The sequence below is a fragment of the Ailuropoda melanoleuca genome, chromosome 1 (genome assembly GCF_002007445.2).
Source record: "Ailuropoda melanoleuca isolate Jingjing chromosome 1, ASM200744v2, whole genome shotgun sequence".
Lineage (NCBI taxonomy): Eukaryota > Metazoa > Chordata > Mammalia > Carnivora > Ursidae > Ailuropoda > Ailuropoda melanoleuca.
The window spans coordinates 199931345-199957893 of NC_048218.1; the positions used below are offsets into that span (position 1 = coordinate 199931345).

Here is a 26549-nt window from a genome sequence, read left to right on the forward strand (position 1 = left end):
GACGGAGCCGCAGGAGCCCGCCGGGGGCGGGGGACCGCGGGGGCCGGGCGTCCGGGCCGCGGGTGCGGGCGGCGGGAGGGCGGGAGCCGGAGCCCCGCAGGATGGCGGGGTCCCGGGTGTCCCTCTGGGAGTCACCTGGCCTGGGTTCTGGGCCCGGAGCTGTCGCTGCCCTGTGGGACCCTTACTCGCTTTTCCCCTTTGGGCTTCGGCTTACTCATTTGCGAAACGGGGAGAATCGTGTCTGATCGATTGATGGATTGACGGGTTCATTCATTCCAGGTGCTTTACTAGGTTGTGTTTGCTAGACATGCATAGAGAGCGCCTACCCGTGAGGGGTTCACAGTCTAGTGAGAAAATCCCCACCTTACAGGTGAGGAGGGCCCAATACAATTAGAATTTGGGAATTCTTAAAAACAAAACAAAACAAAACAAAAACCAACCAACCCAGTAACAACCAACCAGCCGGCCAACCTGCTTCACAGAAGAGAGATGTTAATTTGAACACACAAAATTTAGACTTCAACGGAGATTGAGGAATACGAATTCTGCTAGGTACTTAGAAGGAATATGCATTGTTGGCTCATATATCGCACATTGCCATGACAACTTAAATCCAGAAAAATTTACAGAGTGCATTCACAGTTCTTTCAGATGTGATCTTTTTAGCCAAATGACTTAATCAGGGCAGGTGTTGTATCCTGATCTTACTAGTGAGTAATGTGCATTCACAACCCCATCAAATGGGATTTTAACAGCCAGCTGAGCTAATCAGAGCAGGTGGTGGTGTGTTCTCATTTGACTAACAGGGAAAGAGAGGCAGAGGCTAAATGACTTAGCCAGGCTCTCAGTGTCAGGAAGTGATAAAGCGACTCTGGAATCTAGGCCTCAGAATCCTTGCACCACTGCTCGTTTCACTACACGAGATTGCCCCATGTTTCCACATTTGTATGCATGAATCACTATTTTGTGACAAAAAGGGAGTTCCACTGGATCATGGATGGCCTGTAAACAGACTTTTATCGACTCTCAAATTGTTCTCTAACAGGATTGGCGTTTTCCCCGCTTTCTACCCTTGCCTTGGGTGATTTTTATCTGCACTCAAACTTGACTTCCTTCACACTGACGAGTCCCAAATCTGTATCTTCTACCCAATTTCTCCTAGCTTCAAACTGCTAGATCCAGACATCCACTGATCATTTGAATATCCCCTTGGATATCCTCCGGTCATCTCAAACTCACGATCTCAACTGAACGCGCCACCTTTCTCCACAAACCTACACTCCAAATCTAATGATTGAAAACCTCAATCAGTCGCCCAAGTACAAACCTGACTTGGTTTCCCCTCTCACCTCCTACAAGTGGGCAAGTGAAGTTTGTAGCCAAGAAGTAGGCTGGTGGTTGGTGGATAGAAAAAGTAGGTTCGATGAAGGTGTGGACAGTCGTGAAGGAATATGCTAGGTTGAGTATGAGGAAATTGAAGTAAAAGGGAAACTTAGCAAGGCCTGTTTGTTAGGGTTCTTCTTGGCATTCCTCTGTCTTCAGAGATGATGCTCCTTTCTTCTGGGTTTAGGGAGGGTACCTTATAGATGAGGGTTTTATGACCTATTTCAGGGAAGAAGGGTCAGATGGGGAGGTCAGAGTGACCTTCCTGCTTCTGCCGGTGTCTCAAACTCCCTTTAGCTTAAAATATCCAATACGCTAAGTTACCATATTTTGGGGGTAGTATGTCCTGAACCCTGTGACATTCAGCAGGTAGCTGTGAAATGGCTATTATGTGCCAGATCTTATTTCAGGCCCTGGGGATACAGCAGTGACCAGAACAAGTCCTTACTCTTGTGGAGTTGACATTCCAGGGAGATAAGCTCATAAACAAATTAGCAAAAAAAGATCATTAAATGATAAGTGCTGTGAAGAAAACAAGCAAAATAAGGATCTATGGTGTCACTTGGTTTTTTAGTAAACTCTGAATTTACTTTGCTTATAGGAGTGCATGAGAGTGTCTCCTTTTATTTTGTCCTCAGTGAATAGGACCATGTAAAATTTTATCAGTTTTAGAGGTGAATAGTGCTCATTCTTTGTAATTTGCATGTCTTCGATTACCTAGAAAGTTGAACCGTTTCACACAACTATTTGCATTTGCCCTTGGAATTTTCTGTGCATGTTCGCTGCTTATTTTCCTATTGAGGGGCTAGTGTTTTCCTCTATTTTGAATAAGCCCTTTATAGTATTTATTGTTGAGTCCTTTTATATAATAGGCAAATACCCTGAAACAGTGGTATAGTGACTGTAGGGAGAAAGAAAAAGCAGAAAGCCTGGAATTTCCTCTGCATTTCTCTGCTTGCTTCTAATACAGTGAGGTTCAGGTGAGCAGAGAGGCAAGAACTGAGTTTAGGTAGAAGGAGTTGAAGAAAGAAAGAAGAAAGGCAGGTGGGCAGTGAGAAGATAAAGTTATTGAGCCTGGAAGGGAGCAGATGGAAAGAGGCCAGAGAAGTGGTGAGAAGGAACAGGAGTGGCGGAAGGAAAACAGAGAGGATGGGAAGGCAGTCGGGGGCCTCTACACAGTGAGCTTGGGTACTTACCTTTTTCTTTTTCTGCCTCTATTAACCCAGCAAATCCTTAGGAGAAGATGACCGTGTTCTTTAAAACACTTAGAAATCATTGGAAGAAAACGACAGCTGGAATCTGTCTGCTGACATGGGGAGGCCATTGGCTGTATGGAAAACACTGGTAAATATCTCACAGCCCCCACCCCCACCTTCACCTGCAACAACAAAACCATCTAGAAAAAGGGCCTGAGGTCAAAATCTTGCTCAGCTGTGCTAGTCTCTGTCAAACATTGTGGTGTAGAAGAAAAATAAATGTTAAAACTACAAAGACAAAGGCTTCTTGTAACCAGTTCTGGAAAACTTGAACTATAGCAGTGCTATTAGCACTGGAGGACAGTAGATGATAGATTATAGTAGTGAGATCGGAAGCTGAGGAAACTGAGAGGGACGTCCGCTCCCAAGTTCTTAGTAGACAGGGATTGACCTCCTATGTCTCCTTGCGATTTTATTCCTTCAGTTTCTTACTACACCTCTTGATCTGTTACCACTGGTGTTGGCCCCTTGGCGGAATCAGCTTGCTTCCACCCTGTGGCTTTTCCACATTTATCCCGTTAGCCTGGGTTAATTTAAATGAGACAGACTTTCACACCTTTTGTTTGAATAAAGAATTCAAGAGCCATGGGTTTTATTAGCCTCCAGGCATGAAGGGAGAAGAAAGTGCCAGAGCTCCCTTCTGGTTTAACATGGTAGTAAGATTTAAAGAAATTTTTTGTATAAAAATTATATAAATAATTAAGAGAGCCAATTAAATTGTCGTCTTTTGGGGATTAAGGGTTACATCTTAAGTATTTAACAACATCCTGCGATCCATCCAGGTGTCTCAAATGACTGCTTCGTTGAACAGAAAACGACTTTTGTAAAGGACGGCTCCACAGTGGAAAGGAGATTCGTACTGATACTTTTCTAAACTGCCTCCGTTCACCTTTCCCTCTGCCAGAGATCATTTTTGGATGAAACATGGTGTCTAATTTTTTTGCAGCTGTAGATTAAAGGGAACATATCCCCCCGCTTCCCCCCCTAAGTATTCTCAAAGCTCAGTGCTTGAATTCCGTTAGCCAGCACGTAAAGAGCAGACCCAAGAAGCTTTAAATTTGTAGTATATTAAAAAAAAAAAAAAGTGGAGAAAATGTTTCGACAAATGGAGTATGAAATATATAATGTGTGCCTTTTCTCCCTTTTCTGACCACCCTTGAGTCCTTACACCTCCTGCCCCGTGGGAACTAGGATTCCCTTTGCAGGAGCCCCCAGTTCAGGCCGCAGCTAATGCAAGAAGGAAGAACCCCCCCATACCCGGAGGATCGCTGCTGTTTCCGCTGCTAGGTGAAGATTTGAGGGAATAACCACGTGCCCTGCTCAGGATGTCTTGTAGACACCCTATTAGGTCTGAAACAGCTTGAACAGAAAGGCAGTAGGAGCCTGGAGGCCTCATTTTGCTCTTGACATTCAGGGGTGTGTTCAAAATGCAAATCCTTATTGTCCTGTTGCTCTTCCTTTTCTTAAACTTTTCCCCTGTATTCTGTAGTGCTATGTGGTCTTTTTGTTTTAAAATTGTAGTAGAAAACACATAATTTGTCACCTTAGCCATTTTTAAGTTTACAGCCGTAGTGTTAAATATATTCACATTGTTGTGCAACAGAGCTCTAGAATTGTTTCATCTTACAAAACTGAAACTCTATGAGCATTAAACACAACTCCCCATTTCCTCTCCCCGCCCCCGGCCCCTGGCAACCACCATTCTACTCTCTGTTTCTTTTAGTTTTACTCCTTTAGGTACCTGGCATAAGTGGCATCATACAGTATTTGTCTTCTGTGACTGGCTTATTTGACTTAGTGTGATGTTCTTAAGGTTCATTGACGTTGTAGCACATGGCAGGCTTTCCTTCTTTTTAAAGGCTGAATATTTTGTTCTATGCATGTGTGTAACCACATTGCCTCTATCTGTTCATTGTTGGTGGACGTTCAGGTTGCTTCCATCTCTTGGCTATTGTGAGTAATGCTACTACAGGGAATTTGGGTGTGCAGATATGTCTTCTAGATCTTGTTTTCAATTCTTTTGGGTATATACTCCGCAGTGGGATTGCTGGTTCACAGGGTAGTTCTAATTTTTGAGGAAGCACTACAGTGTTTTCCATAGTGGCTGCACCATTTTACAATCCCACTGACTGCAGGAGGCTTCCAATTTCTCCATATCCTTACCAACACGTGTTACTTTGTTTTTGTTTTTGTTTTAATAGTGGCCATCCCAGTGGGTATGATACAGCATCTTCTGGTTTTGGTTTGCATTTCCCTAACGATTGGTGATGTTGCGCAATGTTTAGACGCCATTTGTTTATCTTTGGAGAAATGTCTGTTCAATTCCTTTGCCCATTTTTAAAAATCAAGTTCCTTGGGTTTTTTTTTTATTTGTTTTTGTTTTGTTTGTTAAGTTATAGGACGACTTTAACCCATTATGAGATACATGATTTGCAGATATTTTCTCCTGTTCCATAGGTTACCTTTTCACTCTGTTGATGGTGTCCTTTGGTGCTCAGAAGCTTTTAAGTTTTATGTAATCCCATTTGTCTATTTCTATTTTTGTTGCCTCTGTTCTTGGTGTCATAAGAAGTCACTGCCAAATCCAATGTTATGAAGCTTTCCCCTTGTGTTTTCTTCTAGGAGTTTTATAGCTTTAGGTCTTACATTTAGGTCTTTAATCCGTTTTGGCCCTTTCCCTATTATGTGGTCTTGGTGTCCTTGTCTAACATCAGTTGATCATAAATGTAAGGTATTTATTTACTCACTCTCTGTTCTGTTGGTCTGTATGTTCATGCCAATACCACCAGCTTTAGTAACTTTGAAATATGTTTTGAAATTAGGAAGTGTGAGGCCTCCAAGTTGGTTCTTTTTCAAGATTCTTTTGGCTAATCTGGGTCCCTTGTGTTCCATATGAATTTAGGTGTTTTTTTTTTCTTTCTGCAAAAAATGCCACTGAGATTTTGATAGGGATTGCATTAAATCTGTGGCTCATTTGGGGTAATCTGAACATTTTTGTGATATTAAGTCTTCCAATCCACAAACATGCATTTATTGGGGTCTCTAAATTTTTTCAGCAGTGTTTTATAGTTTTTAGTATATAAGTCCTTCACCTTCTTGGGTGAATATTTTATTTTTTGGTGCTGTTGTAAACGGGATGATTTTCTTAATTTCCTTTTTGGATTGTTCATTGTTAGTGTATAAAAACAGTGGATTTTTATATGCTGATTTTGTATTCTGCAACTTTGCTAAATTTGTTCTGTTGTTTGGAATTTTCAGATGTCATCTGCAAACAGATAATTTTTCTTCCTTTCCAATTTAGATGCCTTTGATTTCTTTTTCTTGCCTAATTGCTCTGGCTAGGACTTCCAAAACCATGTTGAATAGAAGTGGCAAGATCTTTGCCTTGTTCCTGATCTTTGAGAAAAAGCTTTGTTTCTCACTGTTGAGTATGATATCCTCTGTGGGCTTTACCTATGTGGCCTTTGGTTATGTTCATGTAGTTTCTTTTTATTATCTTTTCTCTTTTATCTATATATCCCCATCCTTTCTGCATGACATTCTTTTATATGAATCTAGTTTCTTCCCTGAGGAAATCTTACCTGCGGCTCCCTTGAATAGGAGCCGCCTTGCCCCTTCAAGTGGGTTGTAAGGTGCGGTTGGCATTCTCTCAGCCCCTCAGTACCTATTCCAAACCATTAGTCTTCCATTGTCTTATAAACATCTCTTTTCCTTTTAGGCTCATGTCTGGCTATATCCTATAACTAAACCTCCCAGCCCGCTGGGATCTCCTCTACTTTAGGCTTCAGTGCCGGGTTTACCAGCGTCCTTTCCCTCTGAGTCTTGTTGTCTTCCTGAGTCTAGATGCGGATGACCCATATAACAGCCTGTCCTTCACTTTCCCTGACTTCAGCTACTCACAGGGTGTCCACTGCTACTCCACCCTCTTGCAGCTCCATCTACCCTTGGTGGCTGAGAACCTTATCATCACTTGCCCCGGTTCCACTTCTGAAATCTGGAGCTCCAGTGTCCCAGTCTCTCATTCCAGTCCGCCATTACTCATTTCCTAACCTTACTCCTCTTCGTCAGTATTACATAGACTTCTTGTCCCCTGGGCCCTCCAGTTTCTTCCAAATCTGTCACTCTTCCCTGCTTTCTTCACTTTTTTCCTATCGTAATTTCTTGATCCAACACATCACACACTTCTCAGCTGCGCTTTTCACATGTCCTCCCTGCCTTTTCAATCTGTCCCTCCTCCTTCTCTTCACAGGTAGGCCATTTGAATAGGTTTTGTCTGCTTCCTGACCTCCTACTCGTTCTCTGTCCTACCCAGTCTTTGTTAGAATTATTCTCACCAGTTTTAGTTCTCGTTCTTTTTGACAGCTCAGCTTTAGATACAGTTGACTGTCCTTGAAGGACTTTCTTTCACTGGCTTCTGTTCTTCCTCCTCGATGTCTGGGTGTTCGTTGCTCTCCTCGTGTTCTCTTCCCCTCCACTCATGCCCGAGGGAAGTGGTTCACTAGGACTCCGCCACAGGCCCTCTTCTCACATTGTGTCCTCTCCCTGTGTAATCTCCTGTACTCACAATGCCTGTGGTTTCCAGCTGTCAAGGGTAATTGCAGGTTCGTTTCCATAAAGACCTCTTCGGAGTTCCAGACCGATATATGTCTTTGACTGCTTACTGAACACGTCTGCTTCCACGCTTCACCAATGCCTCAAGCTCAGCGACTGAAAATCAGATCTTTCTTGCCACACCTGCCCTTCTCAGTGATTGGCACCACTCATCATTTTCTAGTTTCCCAAACAAGAAATGTGAACATCACCCCCTGTTTGTCCTTGATCCCCCTTCCCCACATTCAGGTTATGCATCCCAAGCGAATTTTGCTTGTTCTAAATCTCTGAATGTGTTTGATTGCTTTTGCCTGTTCCACTGTCACCACCACCATAAAGTCATCCTTTGCCTGGATTCTTACAAAATAATCCTAACTGTTCTCTTCTCGCATCTACTCTTGCCTGTTTCTTATCTAATTTCGGGCCCCCCGCCAGAATGATCTTTGAAAAAATGCAGATTGCTATTGCTTTTAGACTCAACTGTACGTGACTTGGCCCCATGTGTACGCATCTCCAGCCTCCCCACATCTACACTTTAGCCTATGGAATGTTCAGGTCACTTTGAAAGAAGTTCACTTTCCATGAAGTTCTGTTTCAGGGTTCCTTGGAGGGCCTTTACCCATGTCGTTCCCTCCTGGAACGCTCTTCCTGTCTCTCCTTCCCCAGCCAGCTACCTTTCCTCCAGGTCTCAAACATTATTTCTTCCCCACTCCCTGCACACACATTTATATTCTTCCTTTCTGTCTCATTGGGTGAGGTCAACTGTCGTCCTGCCCAGGGCCGGCCCCTCCAATGCTGATCTAAATCCTGTTCTTTCTCATTGGTTATCCCCTGCCTCACTTCATCTTTAATCTCACCCTACCTACTTTTCCCTCCTACTTGTCAAACTCATTGGGGCTTGAACGTGTCCTCTCTCAACTTTGTATTTCCATTCATTTACTGCCCTGTCTTTCTTCTTCCATTTATACCATTCTTGAAAGCGTGCACATCTGCAGTTTCTGCCTTCACTTAAGAATAAGCTTAGTACAATTTGATTTCTCCTTCGTCATTTGATTGAACCTGCTCTTGACAAGGTCTTTAATAGCCTCTTCGTTTTCACGTTCAGTGGATACTTCTCAATCCATTTCTGTCACATTTGATTCTCTTTGTATCTTTTTAGTTACCTGTAGGGTGTCTTCTTGCTCTGCTCATCCCTTTGATGTTGGACTCTCCTACATTCCTCGATGCTCGTTCCACACACTACTGAGCTGATCGTAATCACACTACTGTTTTCAAGTGTGGTGTATCGATTTTGGAGTCATAATTATTGTTCTAGTCCTTACTTACTTCTCTTGACATTGTCTGCAAATAGTGGTCCTGGAGTTATATCATACGATCAGCCATCAGAATATTCTTTCCAAAAGAGGAACTCAGATCACGTCCTTCTGCAGATGACCTGTAAATAGCTCTCCAGTGCCTAGAGGACAAAGACCCAGTTCTTCAGTCTGGCACAGAAGGCCCTTTGTGATTCTGCGCTCGTCTTCCTCTCTAGGCTTTTCTTGGTCCCTTCCCGTCCCACCTCCATTGCCCAGAAGCTGGACTTGTGTTCCAGAGGCCTCTAAAAGAAGGGCCTGTTCCCTGGTCTCCCTCTCTTTACCTTTGCATGTGTTCTTCCCACCCCCCCACAAGCACTTCCACTCTTCTTCACTTGGCTGGTAACTCAGAAAATGTGTCACAGGGGTGACATTATTAGACGAAGAGGAAAGAAAAACAAGTTATTCAGCAATGTGTTGAAGAATTATTCTTTGTCAGGGTTGGGTTAGTTATTTCTAATCGTATGGTCTCACAGAGTCCTCAGAATCACCTGTGAGAGAGGTAGGAAGATTTCCATGTCCTGGGTTAGGAAATTGAGGCTCAGACAAATTAGTAACTTGTGGGATTTGGACCCAGAGAAATCATACTCAAAACCCCATGTCTTTTCTTTGCTGGTGACCACTTTGGAGAACAGTTCTCACTTCAGTGTGTAAGTTCCGCTGTATTGATTAATAACACATACTGTCTTTTAACTGCTTTCATATAACTTTATCAGAACTCTGCTCTTATGTTCCTGTTGCAGTTTTAACTGCTCCAGTGGAATAAAGCCCTTAGAACACATTTATTAGCATTTACTGTACATTAGTGGTAAAAACTGAACATGCTGCCCAGGGACCAAGATGCTCATTTCAAAACTTGCCGAGTGTCTTTGATTGTTTCTGTGTGCTCTGTGGGTGTCTTTGTTCATAGCTTTGTCTGACTCCCTTTTTGCTTACTGTTCTCTCCCTTTCACCCTGCCTTTCCCTTTTTAGCCTCCTTACCTGTTTGTGATAAAGAGATGAATATTTTTTTCCTAAATTCTCTGAAAATACTGAAACTTATGGCAAAATTGAAAGAATTTTACAATAAACACCTATCTATTACTTGGATTCTAGATTTTACTGTATTTGCTTCATCACACATTCTGTCCATCTTTCCCTGTTTCCCTGTCTTACTTTTGGGTGCATTTCAAAGTAATTTGTAGATGTTTGTGTACTTCCGCCTAAATGCTTGAGGATGCATATCAGTAATTAGAGTTAAGTATTTGCTTATAGTGTTTTTTCCCCTATGTTATAAAGTTAACACACTATGAAATATACAGATCTTAAGTGTACATTGGCTGAGTTTTGTCAGGTGCATACATGTGTCACCAAGATTCCTAGCAAGATACAGAATGTTGCCATCACTCCAGATGTTCTTCATGTCCCTTCATGGTCAGTCCCTGTCCCCTGCCTCCTGACATAATCATTGTGCTGATTTTTTTTTTTCCCACCATAGACTCTTTTTTTTTTTTTAAAGTTCTAGAACTTTATATACATGGAATAATAGATATTCTTTTTTTTTCTTTTTCTTTCTTTTTTTTTTTTTTTTAAGATTTTATTCATTTGAGATAGAGTGAGAGCATGAGTTGGGGGAGAGGCAGAGGGAGAAGGAGAAGCAGGTTCTGCACTGAGTAGGAGCCCGACACGGGGCTCGATCCTAGGACCCTGAGATCATGATCTGAGCCAAAGGCAGGCCCTTAAGCAACTGAGCCACCCAGGCACCCCATATGCATTCCTTTTTGAAAGGCTTTTTCCTCTCCCCACAATGGCTTTGAGATTCATCCGTGCTGTTGGATTTATCTGTAGTTCATTCCTTTATGTTGCTCAGTAGTATCTAGAAGATAAGCATATAATGATTGTTAATATCTTAGAGAATTTTAAGTTACTTGATTTTGATTTCTAAGACCGGTGACTGTAATATCTTAACATTACTCATTTTAAAAAACAGACAAATTGTTTTATTATGTGCATTTGACTTTTTTGTTCTCTTTGAAAGGAAAACAATATCTCCTGATAGAGGATTCACATGACAATAATAATTGCCTGTATTTTAACATTAATTTTAAGATTTTAATAAGGGTCATGGTTTTTCTAAGAAAAAGTTTTTTTCTGCAACACAATTTGAAAAAGTTGCACATGTTTATTTCTATCTGCCCCATTTTTGGTTGCTGCCTTGAATTTGTCTTTTGACCCGGGTATTATTTATTTGCAGGCTCTTTTCCGTTGTTACTGTAAGTTTTCTTCTCCCTTGAGAATTCCTTTCCTTTTTTTTTTTTTTTCCCCCTCCCTTCCCTTCAGTTTCAAGGAAAGAAACCTGTGATCCTTTCCCTCTGCCTAACTTCCCCACAGCTGGTTGCAGGCATCGACCGGAGCAGCAGGGACTGCTCTCCGGACTCCGTAAGAGCAATTGAAGAGGAGGAAATGACCCTGTTTGCTGAGAGTAAAGAGAATCTAAGTATTGCTCATTCCTCTTCAACTGCTCTTCTTGAGCTTTCTGGGCTCCCTGGCGGAGATTATGTTCCAGGTCCTTTAGTTCATTATGCCAGTAGTTACCTGCAGTCGTCCCTCCCCTGTTTCTCACCGTTTTAGTAGCAAAGAACCTGCTAATAAAAAGCGCAGGAGAAAGGAGGCAGCGTAGTATTAAAGCAGACGGAACTGCTTACTTCCTAGCAGCGTGACCTCGGCTCCCTAAGCTGTAGGCCCACCTGTACGGAGGGATGGTAACACGACCTCTCTGGATCATTGAAGGATCAAATGGGTAACCGTAAAGCTCTTAGCATAGTGCCTGGTAGACCTCAGGATTCAATCAGTGCTAGTAATGGTGAGTAAATTTGGTATACTATATGTTCAATACTTTTTTGAGTTAAAATGAATTACTTCTGGTAACTGGGCAGTGAATGATTCGAGAGACAGCTAGTGGGGAAGGAAGGCAAAGGTCTGCCAGATGGTCTAATAACCTCTCAGTCTTATTTATTCCACTGTACACATGTAACAAGACAGCTTGGAAGGTGTAGTTTGAAGACAGAACATAACCACAGAAGAGGCAGGGCTAAGCAGTTACAGCTAGCTTGGTTTGCGCCATCATGCACCTGATTTAAGCTCGGATTGTTCCTTTCATCATGGGGGATCTCGTCCTTGCTTATCCTGGCTCTGGTTTCTCTCCCTGTGATTTTGGCGGGTCAGCCTTGGCACGCGTCGCAACTAAAACTCTTGCCTCAGCAGTTAGCAGTAGCCCCGCTCTTGCTCCGTTCTGGCCCCTGGCATTCGGCTGAGTCCTTTGGCTCTGTGCTCTGGCTCTAGTATCGCCACCCACCTTGGCCTGTGACCTACGCTCCCCCCTGTTGATGTCTATGGGGTGTCTAGCTTCTCAGCCAGACTTCCTGGTACTTTCTTAGAGATTTTAAAATCCTGTAAACACTGTGCATCCCTCAATATGAAATTTGCGAAGCAAGTATTATACTGTAGTGATGGTCCTGGGTCATGTGTCCCTAGGTTTTTATTAGTATTGGAGTTTTTTTCCCTCTGAATATAGAAACAGTAATCTTGATTATTATACATTGACTTTCATAAGCTGGGTGGGAGCCCACCTTTCAAGGTCTCTGGCCAAAAACAATTGCTTAGAAGAAGTAAAAATAAATGGTTATAAGTTGGCCTGGGGGGGTTGTGTGTGTTCAGTGTCATTCAGTTTTATTGAGAACTTAGTAATGATATTAATCGCTAACACTTAATCAGTGTTTGTCACATACCAGACACCATTCTAAGCACTTTACGTTTATTAACTCATTTTATCTTCTGAACAACTTTGAAATGGTTATTAATCTCATACTGGCCTGAGATTAATAGCCCTATACAGATGAAGAAACTGAGGGACAGCCAGATGAAGTTATTTGCCCAAGGTCACACAGCTAATAAGTATTAGAGTCATGATTCCAAACCAGGTGGTACTCATGTTAACCTCTTGAAATGGCTTCTGTGTCTAAGGGAGCATGAGAACAACGAAGAACCATAAACCAAGGTTGTCTTCTGCCATAAGCCCCATAGGACCTAAGACAGATGTTACAATGTAGTGCTTCAAATCTGGGCTTCTGAGCCAGGCGGGTCTGGGTCCGAGCCTTCTGTTTGTCACTTGCTGGATGCGTGACTTTGGGCAGATTATTCCAGCTTGTTAAACTCCACTTTATTCGCCCGTATACTATCTGACATTATTGTGACACTTGGGAGATATGCTCACAGCTCCTGGCATAGATTAAAAAAAGCAGTTACTTTTGTTAAAGATGTATGAGGCACTCTGTGCTATGTCCTGTTTGAGGGTACAAAGAAAATGTTAGGGGTGCCTAAGAAATAAGGGATTAAAGTTTTCTTATTATGGACATTTTAATCATCTAAAAATTAGGATAATTAATCCCCATGTGTCATCACCCAGCTTCAATAAATATCAACATTTTACTAATCTCATTTCCTTTCCTTTTTTTTTTTTTCCTGGAGTATTTTAAAGCAGATTCCAGAAATTCTGGCTTATATACTTTAATAAGTAAGAACTTAAAGAAAATCATGCCCTTATGATGAACCTAACAAAATTAAAAATCTTTTGTGTCCTCTAATATATAGCCTGTTTCTATTTTACCTAGTACCCCCTGATTCTTTGTTTTATGGTTTTGTTCAAATCAATATCAAAAGTTTTCACACATTGCATTTAGTGCCTGTCTCTTAAGCCTCACAGACTCTAACCCCCTCCTGCTTCCGTAGTGTTTATTTTTGAAACCAGGCAGGTCTGCATTTGCCCTGGAGAATTTTTCACACTCGAGATTTGGGGGATAGCTTACACCGATCAGTGCTGTGCAGTCCTGTAGCCTGAAGCGAGAGGTGAAACCAGTGCTCCTGGTTCTCTCTTCAGTTAAAACTGTGATATTGTGTGCATCATGGGCCTTCTGCATCCATTTTGATTTTTAAAATTATTGTACTAAAATATTTATCTCCGTTGTGTTTTTTGGCCTAAATTTTGCACCTGAGGCAAGGGCCTCCCTCTCCTCATTGTAGCCTTGGCCCCGAGTTGTTGAATCTGTTCCTGTGTCTTGTAAACTGGTGTTTAGACCCAGATGCTAGAGCGTTGCTATCCAAAGCATGGGCTGTGGCCCCACAACACTGTTACTCCTGGGAACAGATTAGAAATGCAGCATCTCAGACCCCAGCCTACACTGCGTCAGAATGTGCATTTAACCAGATCCCCAGGGGATTTGTGTGTATACTGAAGTTTGAGGAGCCCTGCTCCGGAGGCATAATTAGATTCAGGTTTAATTTTTTGGTGCAAGAATGTTTCATACATGTGTTATAGAATAAAAAAATTATTTATTTTAGAGGGAGAGACAGCGTGCAAGCAAGCTGGGGGAGGGCCAAAGGGAGAGGGAGAGAGAGAATCTCAAGTGGACTCTCTGCCCAGCGCAGAGGCTAATGTGGGGCTCGATCCCACAACTCTTGAGACCATGACCTGAGCCGACATCAACAGATGCTTAACTGACTGCACTACCCAGGAGCCCCATGTGTTGTGGATTTCTTACTGTAACATGTCAGGAAGTACGTGGTGTTGAGTTGTCCTGTTTTGGGGAATATGAAGGTCAATTGGTGCATTCAGAGGCGATTGGCTTAGTCCACCCATTAGAAAGTCAAGACAGTCGCTTCTGAGAGTTCCTAGAGCCGCATGGTTAAGAGGAGGAGCGACCAAATGGGTTAGAATGTTGACTTTACACCTGCCAGCTATGCAACATAGCTATGCTTCAATTCTTGTTAACCGGAGATGAGCGTAGAACCCATCTGCTCAGGTTGTCATGCTGAGTTTTCTTAGAGCCAGGCAAAAGAAAGCCCTGCATCAGAAATAGCACTTCTTTTCCTCTTCTGGCTTTTGTATCCTTCTCGGAGAAAGCATCATAACAAAGATGTGTTTTGAGTTGGGCCTTCAGTGAGTGGGACAGTGTGTTAGGTGATATTAATGACTTGGGCGTAGGCAGAAAATGGAAATGCACAGTGTATTTTTGGAGATTGGCCAAGAGTTTGACTTCACTATAGACTACAGTTAGATTTTTTTTCAGTAGAATGGGGGGAAGAGCCCGACTCTGGAAGTCTTGGTAGGCAGTTTATAGTGTTTGGTGAGCATTGGAGACGTGGTTCAGATGTGTAAGGAGAGGAGCGTGTCCTGAACAAAGTTGGGCTCAGGAAGTAGTCCGGCCCCCCCTCGGCGAGAGACCCTGGAGTGGAGGGCCTGGGAAGGCTGGCGGGGGGGGGAGGGTTTGTGCATTTTGGTAGCGTACACAGAAGCTAAGAGACGCCAGACCAGAGGTGGCGTTGGGAGTGGAAAGCTAAATGGGCGCAGTGAGGCTTGACAGTGTAAGTAATGCCGGGGCATGAGCGCTGTAGGCAGATAGACTTGTGTGTGGTTGCATTTTCGCTACTTACTAGCTCTGCGACCTTTGTCAAGCCGCTTAATGCACTTAGCCTCTGCATCTCGCTCTCCTTCTGGGGTAATGGGGATAATGAGATCTGCTTAGCCGGTTAGGTATAAGCATGAAGTGAGCTGATGCATGTCCTAGTACCTGGTACCGTGCCCGGCTCATGGCTCCCCCTCGCTAAATGCTAGCTGTTACTAGCGTTAGAGGATGGACTGACTGGTTGAAGGAGACGAAGAGAAGTCATTTTTTTGGTTTCAGGACTAGGATAATTGGTGATACAGAAAGAGGCAAGTCGCCAGGGAGAATTGGTTTAGGGAGGAGGTATTATTCTATTCCCTTTTAGCTACGTTGGAATTGAGACCCTGACAGCATATCTGGGGGGAAATGTGTTAGATTCCAGGGGTTAATTATGCATGAGCCACACTTGACTGGACCCATATTATTTCTTTTGGTACAGATTATGGTTTCAGTAACGTCTTGGGCTTCATCTTTCTGTATCTCGGGGGGCTCTGACAAAGCAGATGTTTGACGTTGACATCAGTTCGGATTAGCCTCTGACTTAGCAGTTGGTGGTCTAGGGCCTGGCTGGTTCAGCATGGGCGGAAGGTAGGGAGGGCTTTTCCCCTCAACAGCTTTTCCTCATTTCACATTCTGTTGTGGTTTTAAGAAAGCAGTTCGTATTGCTTTTCAGCCATTTCAAGGTTCTCTCTCTCTTCTCTCTCTGCACAAGCTGATGCGAAAGTTTGGGGTATTAATAGGTGCTATTTAAAGAAGCTCATTTATGGGCAATTAAATAGCATGCCTGTCAGCTCAGATTTGATCGGGAATAGGGGAACTTTTTTTTTTTTTTTTTTTTAGTGCAGTGAAGTTTAATTATATTCCCTTTCCTTTTAGTTCTTTTGTCATTGTATTTGAAAAACAGATTTCTTTAAAAAAAAAAATCTGTGTTCTTTCCCATATGTTTATGGTGGAGGGTGGGGTAGGGAGGACTGAACTGGAAGGGCGGGAGGTATATTTAAATTTTGTTGATTTCACATAATTTTTAGGGCTGTTTCTGTCAGTGGCATTAGCTGCTCCAGGCACTGCAGAGAGAACAATCAGAGCTGATGCTGAAATTAAGCCCTCTCTAGGTAGTCACTGACATCTCAAATCGTGCGTGTCGTGGATCAGCAGAAACCGACCACAGTAGCTGACTAGTTTGAGTTGCTAAGTCAGAAGGTCTGTCCTGTATCCTAGAGCCCAGAGTCTATACCCCTTTATGCCTGTGCTTTATAGAGAACAGCTGGTAGGCCTGGAGGGTGAGAAGGGACACTCCCTACGCTTTCTTCCCGAATAGCTGATGTAACCTCTGTGCAATCTGTTTTCTGTCTTTCTTTACCTGCGTAAGTAGATGAGAGTACCTTGTGTGTAACGTACAAGAGTAGCTATTTTCTCTAGATTTTTAATTTCAGTGCTGAGTTATCCATTCTTGTTGACTGTGGACTTGAGTGACTGATGCCCTCCCTCCCTCCTCCTTTTCCTGTTTTAGTAAATACAGTTCTGGGGAAAATGCCCTTGGCATGCTTTATATTGTTATTGAAAATGTTTTAAAAAAAGAAAAAAAAAAGAAAAACGTTGATTCTGGTATATTGCGAAATATACCACCAAGTAAAGAAATCCATCCAGGGGTACCATTTGACCTCAAAATTCTTGAATGCAGGAATTTTCACTAGCCTGGACTGAAGTGGTACCATACCCTGTTCTTTACATCTGATGGTAGGCTTAACTCTATTTTTCCTTTGCTAAACTTCACCGTCAGCAACAGGGGTGACTATTCTAATGCCAGTGATTGCTTGTTTGAGACTTTATCATCTCTCTCCTTTCATCCACTCTAAGGGGCATTGAAATGAAGACAGTCAGCACTTAATGTATGGTTATCAATAGGGTTTCTTCTCAATCCTTGATACTTTCCTGGCGTTAGGGAACTTCTTTATCTCCTTGTGGTTGGGAGAGGTAAGAAGATACAAATTTCTGAAGCAGCAGGTAGCACATCATGGGGAGGCCTGGAGAACAAGAAGGAACATCATTGGTTAAGTGGAGGGACCAGACCAGAAGGCCTTAAAATCCTTTTCAAAGTCATGAACGTCTTTATTGTTCTCCTAGGGTTTGCAGCCTATCACTCTACCCATTTACTTCTCCTGACTGAGCATCTCTAGGTCCAGAAGATCCCATGTGTTCTTCAGCAGGGCTGCTGTCTTCCTCCTTGGTGACAGGTCTTTCTCTCGGGCAGAGATGAACATTATTATCCCACGTGTGACGCTCCTCACTGCGGCAGCCTCTGTGTGTTTGGGTGGGGAGTCAGGGTGTGGGGTGGGTGGGGGCGATGTGTACTTGCCAGAGCTCCCTCACTCTGCACACAAGGGAATCTCTTCTGTAAGGTTCTTTTCTGTCTGTGCTTCCGTTTCCACCCCTCCGGGCTATTCTACAGACAATTCGTGGGCACCACCACTGGCAATATCATGATTAATTATTCTAGGAAGCTCAGATAAGTTGAAGTAGTTGTTACAAACATCTAAACTTGAAATCCGTTTTCCGTAAAGCAGAAGCTGGGTTTGCATGCACGAAGGGAGAAGCTGGTGGTAGAAATTGCTCTACAGTTTGCCTCTAGACTGTAGAGGGAAATATCTTTTTTGGGAAATAGGATGGATCAATAGGATTTTTTTCTTTCCATGTAAAGTTGTTACTGAAATAACAACTTATCTTATTTTGCAGTCCTGAAGTAATAAATAAAACCTTTATGGCTCAGAATAAATTGTGAGCATCCCATTTCCTGTGGTGGCAGGCATGTTCATATTCTAAAGCCTCAGGCAGAGTGACATCAGCAAATTTTTTCATTTTCTAATCCAGAAGCTTCTGGTTTCTGTCTGTCAGAGAACCTGCATTTTAGTACTGAGCGGATAGATCTTCAGGGACCTTTTTTGATGCGACTACGTTTTAAATTGTGTTAAACTTTGAATCTCTTGGGAGGCAGCGTGATGTAGTGGAAAGAGCATAGGCTTGGAATTTAAAGACAGTATTTTTTTTTTTTTTTTTTTTTTAAAAGGGTCTTTNGATTCACTTTCAGATTCTTGCCCCATTAGCAATCTAGAATTTCTCAGCCACTGGGACAGTTCTTGTGGTGCTTCCTGGTGTACCAAAAGGAGTTCCTCATCTAGCTTTTTAGATGGTTCTAGTCCATTACCCTGTCCCCTGAACGCACATACACATGCATGCACATGCACACACGCGCACGCGCACACACACGCGTGCTCACACACGCGCGTTACCGTAGGTCTTGATCTGGTCAGGTTGCCATGACTGTTCTAACTTTCGTTCTCTGCTGCGCCACAGCGATTTCTCCTCTTGCCCTTTGGTGGTAATCACAGTGAAGAACTATCCCTGCTGATCTGTTGGTTTGAGAATCCCAAATACTCCTATAAAGAATCACCTTCAGTTTTCCCCTACAGGACAAAGCCTGCCTGTGAGCACCTTGGGTCAGCCTCTCCTGTTCAAACATTTGCCACTTACTTATTAAACAGTTATTTATTGAGTACCTTTAATCTACAAGAGTCTGTGCTGTGTGCTGTGGAAGAGAAAATGGTGAATTATCCATGAATTCAAAGCAGTTATAATGAAGGAAGAAAGAGAAGCAGTTCTGTGTGTGGTGGGGTAAAGGGGCGGGTGGTACTGTGCTTGGCCTTCTAGTTTTTAAAAGGGAGAGGGCGTAGAACGATCAGATCCCTGTGGGGGTAAAGCTCATTGTGTGCTCTAGGAAGAGCAAAACTGCAGCTTGCCGAGAGCACGGAGGCAGCATCAAGGGCATGATGGGGGATAAGGAAGTGGTTCTTAACCTCTTTCCTCAGTTATCCACTGCGTTTTTCTTTTCCTTTATTTTTTTAAAGATTTTATTAAGTAATCTCTGCACCCAACGTGAGGCTCGAATTCACAACCCGAGATTAGGTGTCACGTGCTCTCCTGACTGAGCCAGTCAGGCGTCCCTCAGCACATTTTCCCTTTGGTTTTCAAGGGAGGTGCGGTCTCGTGCAGTTGAGATTCATCGGGAGTTCTCTGTCCTCCATCTCAGGTCTCAGGGTATCTCTTCCTGCTGCTTCTCACCGCCTCACGTAGATAATCTGCTCCACTCTCAGCCCACTAGGACCACATGTGTCTTTAGTCAAGATCAGTGTCTGCAATTCCAGATGTGCATATCCAGTTGTCCCCTGGGACCCCCCACCCAGCTTGCACTCACTGCTATCTCAGATCCACAGATTCCATAATGAACCCCACCTTCCGACCTCCCGAACCAGTACCTCCTACTGCCTTCCATCTCCGAGTGGTACCCCCTTCCGCCAAGGGCTCAGTGAAAACATGTGGATGCTGCCTTTGACCTCCTTAATCCCCACAGGCCAGCTGTGAAGTTTGCCTCCTGAATATCAGCTCTCTCTGTCCTCTCCTCGATCCTGGCTCCAGGGGTCATCATGTCCTCACCACCGACCTAGGATCCTGAAGAACCGCCCTGGTCTCCCTAGATCTAGTCTTGCCTTGATCGTGGCCAACTTCACACTACAACCAGAATATCCTTCTAACATGTAAATCTGGTCACCTCACCTATCTTCGTGAAACCCTCTCATGGTTTCTTTTGGCCCTAAGGGTCAAGTCCCAAGTCCTTAAATAGCTTCAAAGGCCACTGGGGTCCGGCTGGTGTCTGCCCTCCTCTTTTGGGGCTCCTCCCATGTCAGGCTGCCTCCAGCTGCCCTCAACTACTTTCCATTTCAGAGTTTGGCCGGGCCTTGTACTCTCAGGCTTTGACAGGCTGTTTCCAATGCCTGTGTTCCCCTCCGTTTTTGTCCTGCTACTTTTTATTTCTTCCCAGATCTACACTGCGGTGTCCCTTCCTGTAAAAAGCCTTCTCTAATTCCCCCAAGACTAGGTTAGATATTCCTAAATGGGCCCCTGTTAGGGAGCATATAAGAGTCATGTCACGTTATCACTGTTGAATTGTCTTTTTTCCCCTTCTAAACTGTAAACTTCGTGAGGATGGGGAGTGCTGGGTTTATTCACCAGTATATCCACACCTGGCACAGTGCCTGACATGTCCTTTATCAAGAAACCAATACTTTATCACCAATACTTGCCAAGAGCTGTTCTTTGCCACTTGATCTGAAGCTGCTTCAGGTCAGGACCAAATGGGTCATTGTACCTTACCCGCACTTTGTGTTGAGTTTATTTCACCTGCTACTTTTGGGAGCTTTATTGCACTTGAACTTATGAAAACACACTGTATGAATGTAAATTTTAAAAATTAGATTAGGAAGTAATGTGATTAATGAGTGTGCTATAAAATCTATATACTAATGAGTATTATGCATTCAGTATTTTCTGAAGTTAAGAAAAAGCATTAAAGCATTTATTTTAGGGTCAGGTTGGCATGGGTTGGAATTCCAGTCTGCTGTTTAGTAACATGGTGATCTTGGGCAAGTTCGTTCCTTCTCTGAGCCTTAACTTCTTCATACATAAAATGAGAATGTAATGCCTGTTTTGCAAGGTTGTTACAAAGGTTAAAGGGTTGTGAAAACAGTTGCTGTAGTATCTGGCACATGGGAGTTGCTCTATGAATTTCAAGTTATTTTCTCTTTTGTTCCAATAAAAATGCCTTTCCTGAAACATTTTTGGAATTTTTTTTTTTGAAATAGTTTTCAGAGCTGGCTATAGATGATCAGAATATATCAATGGGAGATGTCTTTTTTTCTTTGAGGATATGTTTGATTTTTGGAAACAGCGTGGTTCAGAGAGCAAAATCAAGATGGTTAATACCATTTCTGATATTTAAAAAAACTAAGTATGATTATAATGAGATTTTCTTTTGTAGTATTTAAATTGGTACATATTCTAGCTTTCTCACAGGTGGCATTGACAGCATATTCCATCTGGCACATTCAAATCCAGGGAATTAATTATAAAGAAATCTTTTGATTTTGAATAGCACTCTGATAAATCAGGCAGTATTAGCAAGCTCAAGAGAACTGTGGTGTTTAATCATATACTTAATCACAAGTTAACATTCAAAATTTTACTTCTAGCCAAAAAGAATTTAGGAAACTGTGATCCAAGGTGCTGTATTCTTGTACGTATCTGGGGCCATTCTTTTTTCATCTAGGCCCACAGGAATCTGTGTGGCTGAAATGCAGTAAGGAAGGTGGTGTCTTACTAATGACCCGGAGGAGCCTGGCACCTTCAGAGGCCTGCCCCTAGTAGGAGGGGAGGAGCCAGCTGGGGGAAATGGAGAGGGACGACCGGGCTGGTGTGCGGCCTTTATAGCAGTAGAGAGGGCTTGTACGGGAGAATCTGTAGGATGCGTTCATCATAGAAGAGACTGGAGGCACAGGTTATCTACAGGAAAAAAGCCAGGAAGTGTTGGAGGAGCACAGTCCTGTGTGGTTCTGTGTGGTGGCAGTGGGTCCCCCCCCAGGGCCCGTGTGGAAGCGGGACTGATGATTAGCCTCGTCCGGGGGGATCCAGTGACAATGCTCAGGTTACTGCGAGGAGCCCAGGTTTATTTGGTGACCTAGCGGTTACTAAGGATTTAGTAATTTTACCTCATCGTTGTATAGAGGTCATGAATGTGAGGTGTCAAAGTCAACTATAAAGGTTTGTTGACATGTTAATTATTTTTAAATATGGGACTACTCTGTACCTTGAATTGAGCTCACCTTTTGTGTGCATGTGAAAGAGCTCTGTAGTCGTTGCTGTTAGTTTGCTGTTAGTTTGGTTCACCGAGAGCATTTGGGTAGAAGAGCAAAACGTGAATGTTCGTGGATCTTGGGCGGGGGAAAGGAGAGAAGCTTGTGCACCTCCCTTTTGCCATGGGGTGGGTAGTACGCCAGTATCACTCAAGTAAGTGCGGAGCCTGGCAGTTAAGGTGCCTTGTGGACTAGACTTCACGAGGGGATTAGTCCCCCTAAAATGTTTGTTATAGAACGACATGCTGGGACGCCTGGGTGGCTCAGTAGTTAAGCGTCTGCCTTCCGCTCAGGGTGTGATCCCAGCGTTCTGGGATCGAGCCCTGCATGGGGCTCCCTGTTCCGCTGGGAGCCTGCTTCTCCCTCTCCCACTCCCCCTGCTTGTGTTCCCTCTCTCTCTGGCTGTCTCTCTCACGGTCAAATAAATAAAATCTTAAAACAAAACCAAACCAGCATGCACTTTTGAGGTATGGTGTTATAATTTTAAACGAACATTGTTCTTAGGTCTCAGATGGGCAGTATCTATCAAGCTAAATTTTAATTCCAGTATAGTTAACATACAGTGTTCTATTAGTATCAGGCGTACCGTATAGTGATTCAACACTTCCATGCGTCACCCGCTGCTCATTACAAGTGGTCTCCTTCATCGCCATCACCGATTTTACCCATCCCCCCCACTTCCCCTCTGGTAACCTTATCAGTTTGTTCTCTATAATTAAGAGTCTGTTTCTTGGGGCGCCTGGGTGGCACAGTAGTTAAGCGTCTGCCTTCGGCTCAGGGCGTGATCCCAGCGTTATGGGATGGAGCCCCACATCAGGCTCCTCTGCTGTGAGCCTGCTTCTTCCTCTCCCACTCCCCCTGCTTGTGTTCCCTCTCTCGCTGGCTGTCTCTATCTCTGTCGAATAAATAAAAAAAAATTTTTTTTTTAAAAAGTCTGTTTCTTGGTTTCTCTATTTTTTCTTTTCATTTGTTTTGTTTCTTAAGTTCTACATATGAATGAAATCATATGGTGTTTTGTCTTTCTCTGTCTGACTTACCTCACTTAGCATTATACTCTCTAGCTCCATCCATGTCCTTGCACTCTTTTTTATGGCTGAGTAATATTCCATTGTGTATATAGACACCCTGCACCTTTATCCGTTCATTGGTCAACGGACACTTGGGCTGCTTCCATAATTTGGCTCTTGTATAAAATGCTGCTGTAAACATAGGGGTGTACATATCCCTTTGAGTTAAGTGTTTTTGTGTTCTTTGGGTAAATACCCACAGACAGGCAGCGTTGCTCCTTCCCCTCACATGGTGCTTTCTTGCTAAAGCTGACTGCTTTTTGACATCTAGGCGTGGTTCTACAGCCTGGCTGTGGAAGAAAAATCATTGAGTAGCCTTGGACAGCAGCTGTGGCAAAAAGCAAAAGGTTGTTTAATCTCTTTTAGTTCAGACTTCACTATCCAAATTAGGTTTTAAATAACTGTAAAAATGCAAAATTCAGGGTCTTCAATGTTAGAAGGAAGGTCTAGGAAGATATTTTTTTTTTTTTAAAGAAAGAATTGAAGTAAAAGAACCCTTTTCTCTTTTTAATTCTTTGCTATAAATTGTTTATTGGCTTAGTGTTTTTAACTGTCATTAACCAGGTTGAAGTTACTATCTTAGCAATGCTAGTAACATGCATTACAGTTGACTCTTAAAACAAGAAGATTCTGGCACCTAGTGGGCAATCAGCCATTTAAAGTGTTCTTACAGTATAAATGGCATAAACACATTTGAGGAACCTTTATGTTACATAGATGAACATTTTTCTGATAGAAGGTTTTCACTTTTGCAAGACAGGGTTTCATCTCATGCCAAAATTTCCCACCTGTGCTGTAATAGAGTGTCTGACAGTGATATAAAAAATAAGAGATAACCCAGTAGCAAAAGCAACTGAACATCAAATTTATTTCTGGCAAATGACCTGAGTCATTTCCACTGGATAAGAAAAATGCAGGAGATGTGCATTAATCTTCTATTGCTGTGCTAACAAATTACTGCAAATTTCGTGATTTCACATGACGCACATCTGTTATTTTACAGTTCTGTGGGTTACAAGTCCAACACAGGTCCTATTGGCTAAAGTCAAGGTGTCGCCAAGGACTGCATTCCTTCTGGAGGCTCTAGAGGAGAAGCCATTTCCTTGCTTTTCCAGCTTCTAGAGGGTACCCTCATTCCTTGACTTGTGACCTCCTCCCGTGTTGAGCTCCAGCAACCTTGCTCCTTTCTGACCCTTTTTCTGCAGTCCCATTTGCTGCTGATCACAGCCAGGTATATTTTCTGTGCTTTTGAGGACCCTTATGATGAGATTACGCTCCCCTGCATAATCCAGGATTACCTTCCCATCTCCAGATCCTAAACTTAACCACATCTGTAAAATCCCCTTCGCCACCTAGGGTAACATATTTTCAGGTTCTGGGGATGAGGATGTAGAAATACTTCACCCGGGATTTCGTTCAGAGAAAGTACTTTCCACATGTGCTCATGATGTGTCACAGGTCTTCAAGAAACTTTCACTTGGGTGTTTTATAGGGAAGAGTTGTGCATATTTAAAGAAAAAAGAAGTTTTAATTGTTTGGATCTTAACCTGCTTATTAAAGCTGATGTTCATTCTCTTTGTTTACTTTGATAGCGACAACCTCCTAAGGAGAGCAGCCTGTCAAGAAGCTCAGGTAATGTCATTTAATGTGCTAAAATTAAAACCTGCTTTATCTCCGTTGCACAGAAAACTCGGGCTATTGCATCGGTGCGGTGTGGATTTTCCCCCTACTGTCAGGGGATGAGTCAGGCTGAGAGCCAGCTCTAAACAGAGCGGGAGGAAGTTAACCATCTGGTGAAGAGCGGTTCTAACGCCCACCCCTTTAGGCTTGTTTACTTCTGGATTAGTCCTAAGAACACATACACGGGCTGGTTGGAGCTCTGGGAATTTGTTCGTGTCTGTGGTTGTCCTTAAAGATCGGGCTAAGCCCTGAATCTTCCCTGATCCAAATAACCCCCAGGGATTTCTGTTCAGAACAGGTGTTACCCCTTAAAGTCAAATCTTCTTTGAAGCTGTTGGTTCATAGTTCTTAAGCCTGCCTGTTTAGCACGGCTGATCCATACCCCGTGTGCATTGTTCTCCCAGGCCCCTGATACTGCACTTAAATAATCATATATCTGGTGGTGGTATTGTTGAATTGTAAATCCTTTTGAGTTCAAGACCACATTTTCTTCTCTCCCCTCCAAGTTTGTACATTATGCCTTGCAGGTGAATTTCCATGACTGAGTTGCCTTTTTGTTGTATGTCATTTAAACTTTTGATATCAGAAATACCAAAAAAGAAACCTGAAGTAAAAAATGACAAAGGTATGATCTAGTTAGTGGAAGGAGGTGCGTGGCAGACCTCATGTTTGTTACCGAAGTGTTGTCATGGATGACAATGACAATAGACACTATTAATACATTCCTCTCTTTGATGGTGATCTAACTGTTCGAAATCTGTGTTTTAAGAATTTGATTACTTTTTTCTCTCCTGTGGCTCTGCTGTTTTGAAAATGAATCATTCCCACCCTGAGCTAATTTTCCATTAGCAACTGGAACAAGTTGGGAGGAGAGCCTTTTCTTGGTCTCCCAAAGGAAAAGTGGTCACAGGGTCCTCTCTTTCTTGTTGAAGGAAAATGCCTCTCCCTCTGCGCTCAGTGCCTCCTTGTCCTTTCCCAGAGACTCTTCCTCTAGTTGCTGCTGACTGTCGTGTATTTACCTCTTCCCACGGCTGGAGTTCGTGCCTTCCCAGCACCCATGGAGCTCCTTCCCGCTGGCGAACGGAAACGAATTCATCCTTAGAGCCTACTCCGGTTACTTTTCTGGTTTATGGCTTCCCTTTACAGTCAAAATTTTTGAAAGAATGATTTTTTTAAATCTCACATAAACTCAGTTTACTGTAGTCTTACATAAGCTCCTTAATTCACTGTAAACCTGAGCCTGGAGTCAGGTAAGAAACCAGGACAAAGGAGAATAATCTGGAACTGTAGATCTGGAATCCTGTAGGCCAGAGAAACTGGCTAACTGAGTAATTTCTGGCCATATTCCAGAAAAATTGTGGATAGAGGAAGAACACGTTACAATGTTTGGAGATTTGGCAGAAAAATATTAAGGTCGCATTCAGTGAAAGTGAAGACAAAGTAGAAATTATAACGTGCCAGAAACTTTTTACAAAGAAAGAGTATTTCTTTCTGAAGCATTCAGAAAAAGTGTATTTTTTTCTCTTTTTTTCTTTTCTTTTCTTTTTTTTTTTTTAAAGCAAGAAATAGACGATGGAGAGATTGGCTCTCTCGTGGGCTGTCAGGGAGGTGGTGGTCACTTAATAAAAATCTTGGTATAACTCCTTTTTGTCCTGTCTTTCCTTTGTGCTTTCATATCTGAATTCTGCCTCCTTGGCCCAGACCTGCTCCCCGCCATCAGAGACTCGACATTTTGACTCTGGTGTTTTCCTCCTTATTTTTGTTGGCCGTCTTCTCCAGTCCAGGTGGAAATAGCAGTAGCTCACGTTAGTTCCTATGTTGACCCTGCACATCTGGTTGTGTGTGCCTCTGAACTCTGCCTCCTCCTCCTCGATCTCCGTTCAGAGCTGACAGAGTAGAAGGTGGGGTTGTGGAGTTAGATGTAAGTTCTAAGCTTGTACTTTATTGACTGTGTGGGACTTTGACTTCATCTTTCTGAGTCTTGGTTTTCTAAACTATTAAA

General features: G+C 43.0%; 1 protein-coding gene across 1 annotated transcript in view; it reads left to right on the plus strand.

The window, feature by feature from the left end:
- The window catches only part of AGK (acylglycerol kinase), a 76125-nt gene that overhangs the window by 1243 nt on the left and 48333 nt on the right, over nucleotides 1–26549 (plus strand). The window contains exons 3-4 of the mRNA XM_011228052.3: nucleotides 2610–2727; nucleotides 24460–24499. Coding sequence (XP_011226354.2) covers nucleotides 2627–2727; nucleotides 24460–24499 — 141 coding nt within the window. The 5' untranslated portion in view covers nucleotides 2610–2626. The remainder of the gene's footprint in view (nucleotides 1–2609; nucleotides 2728–24459; nucleotides 24500–26549) is intronic.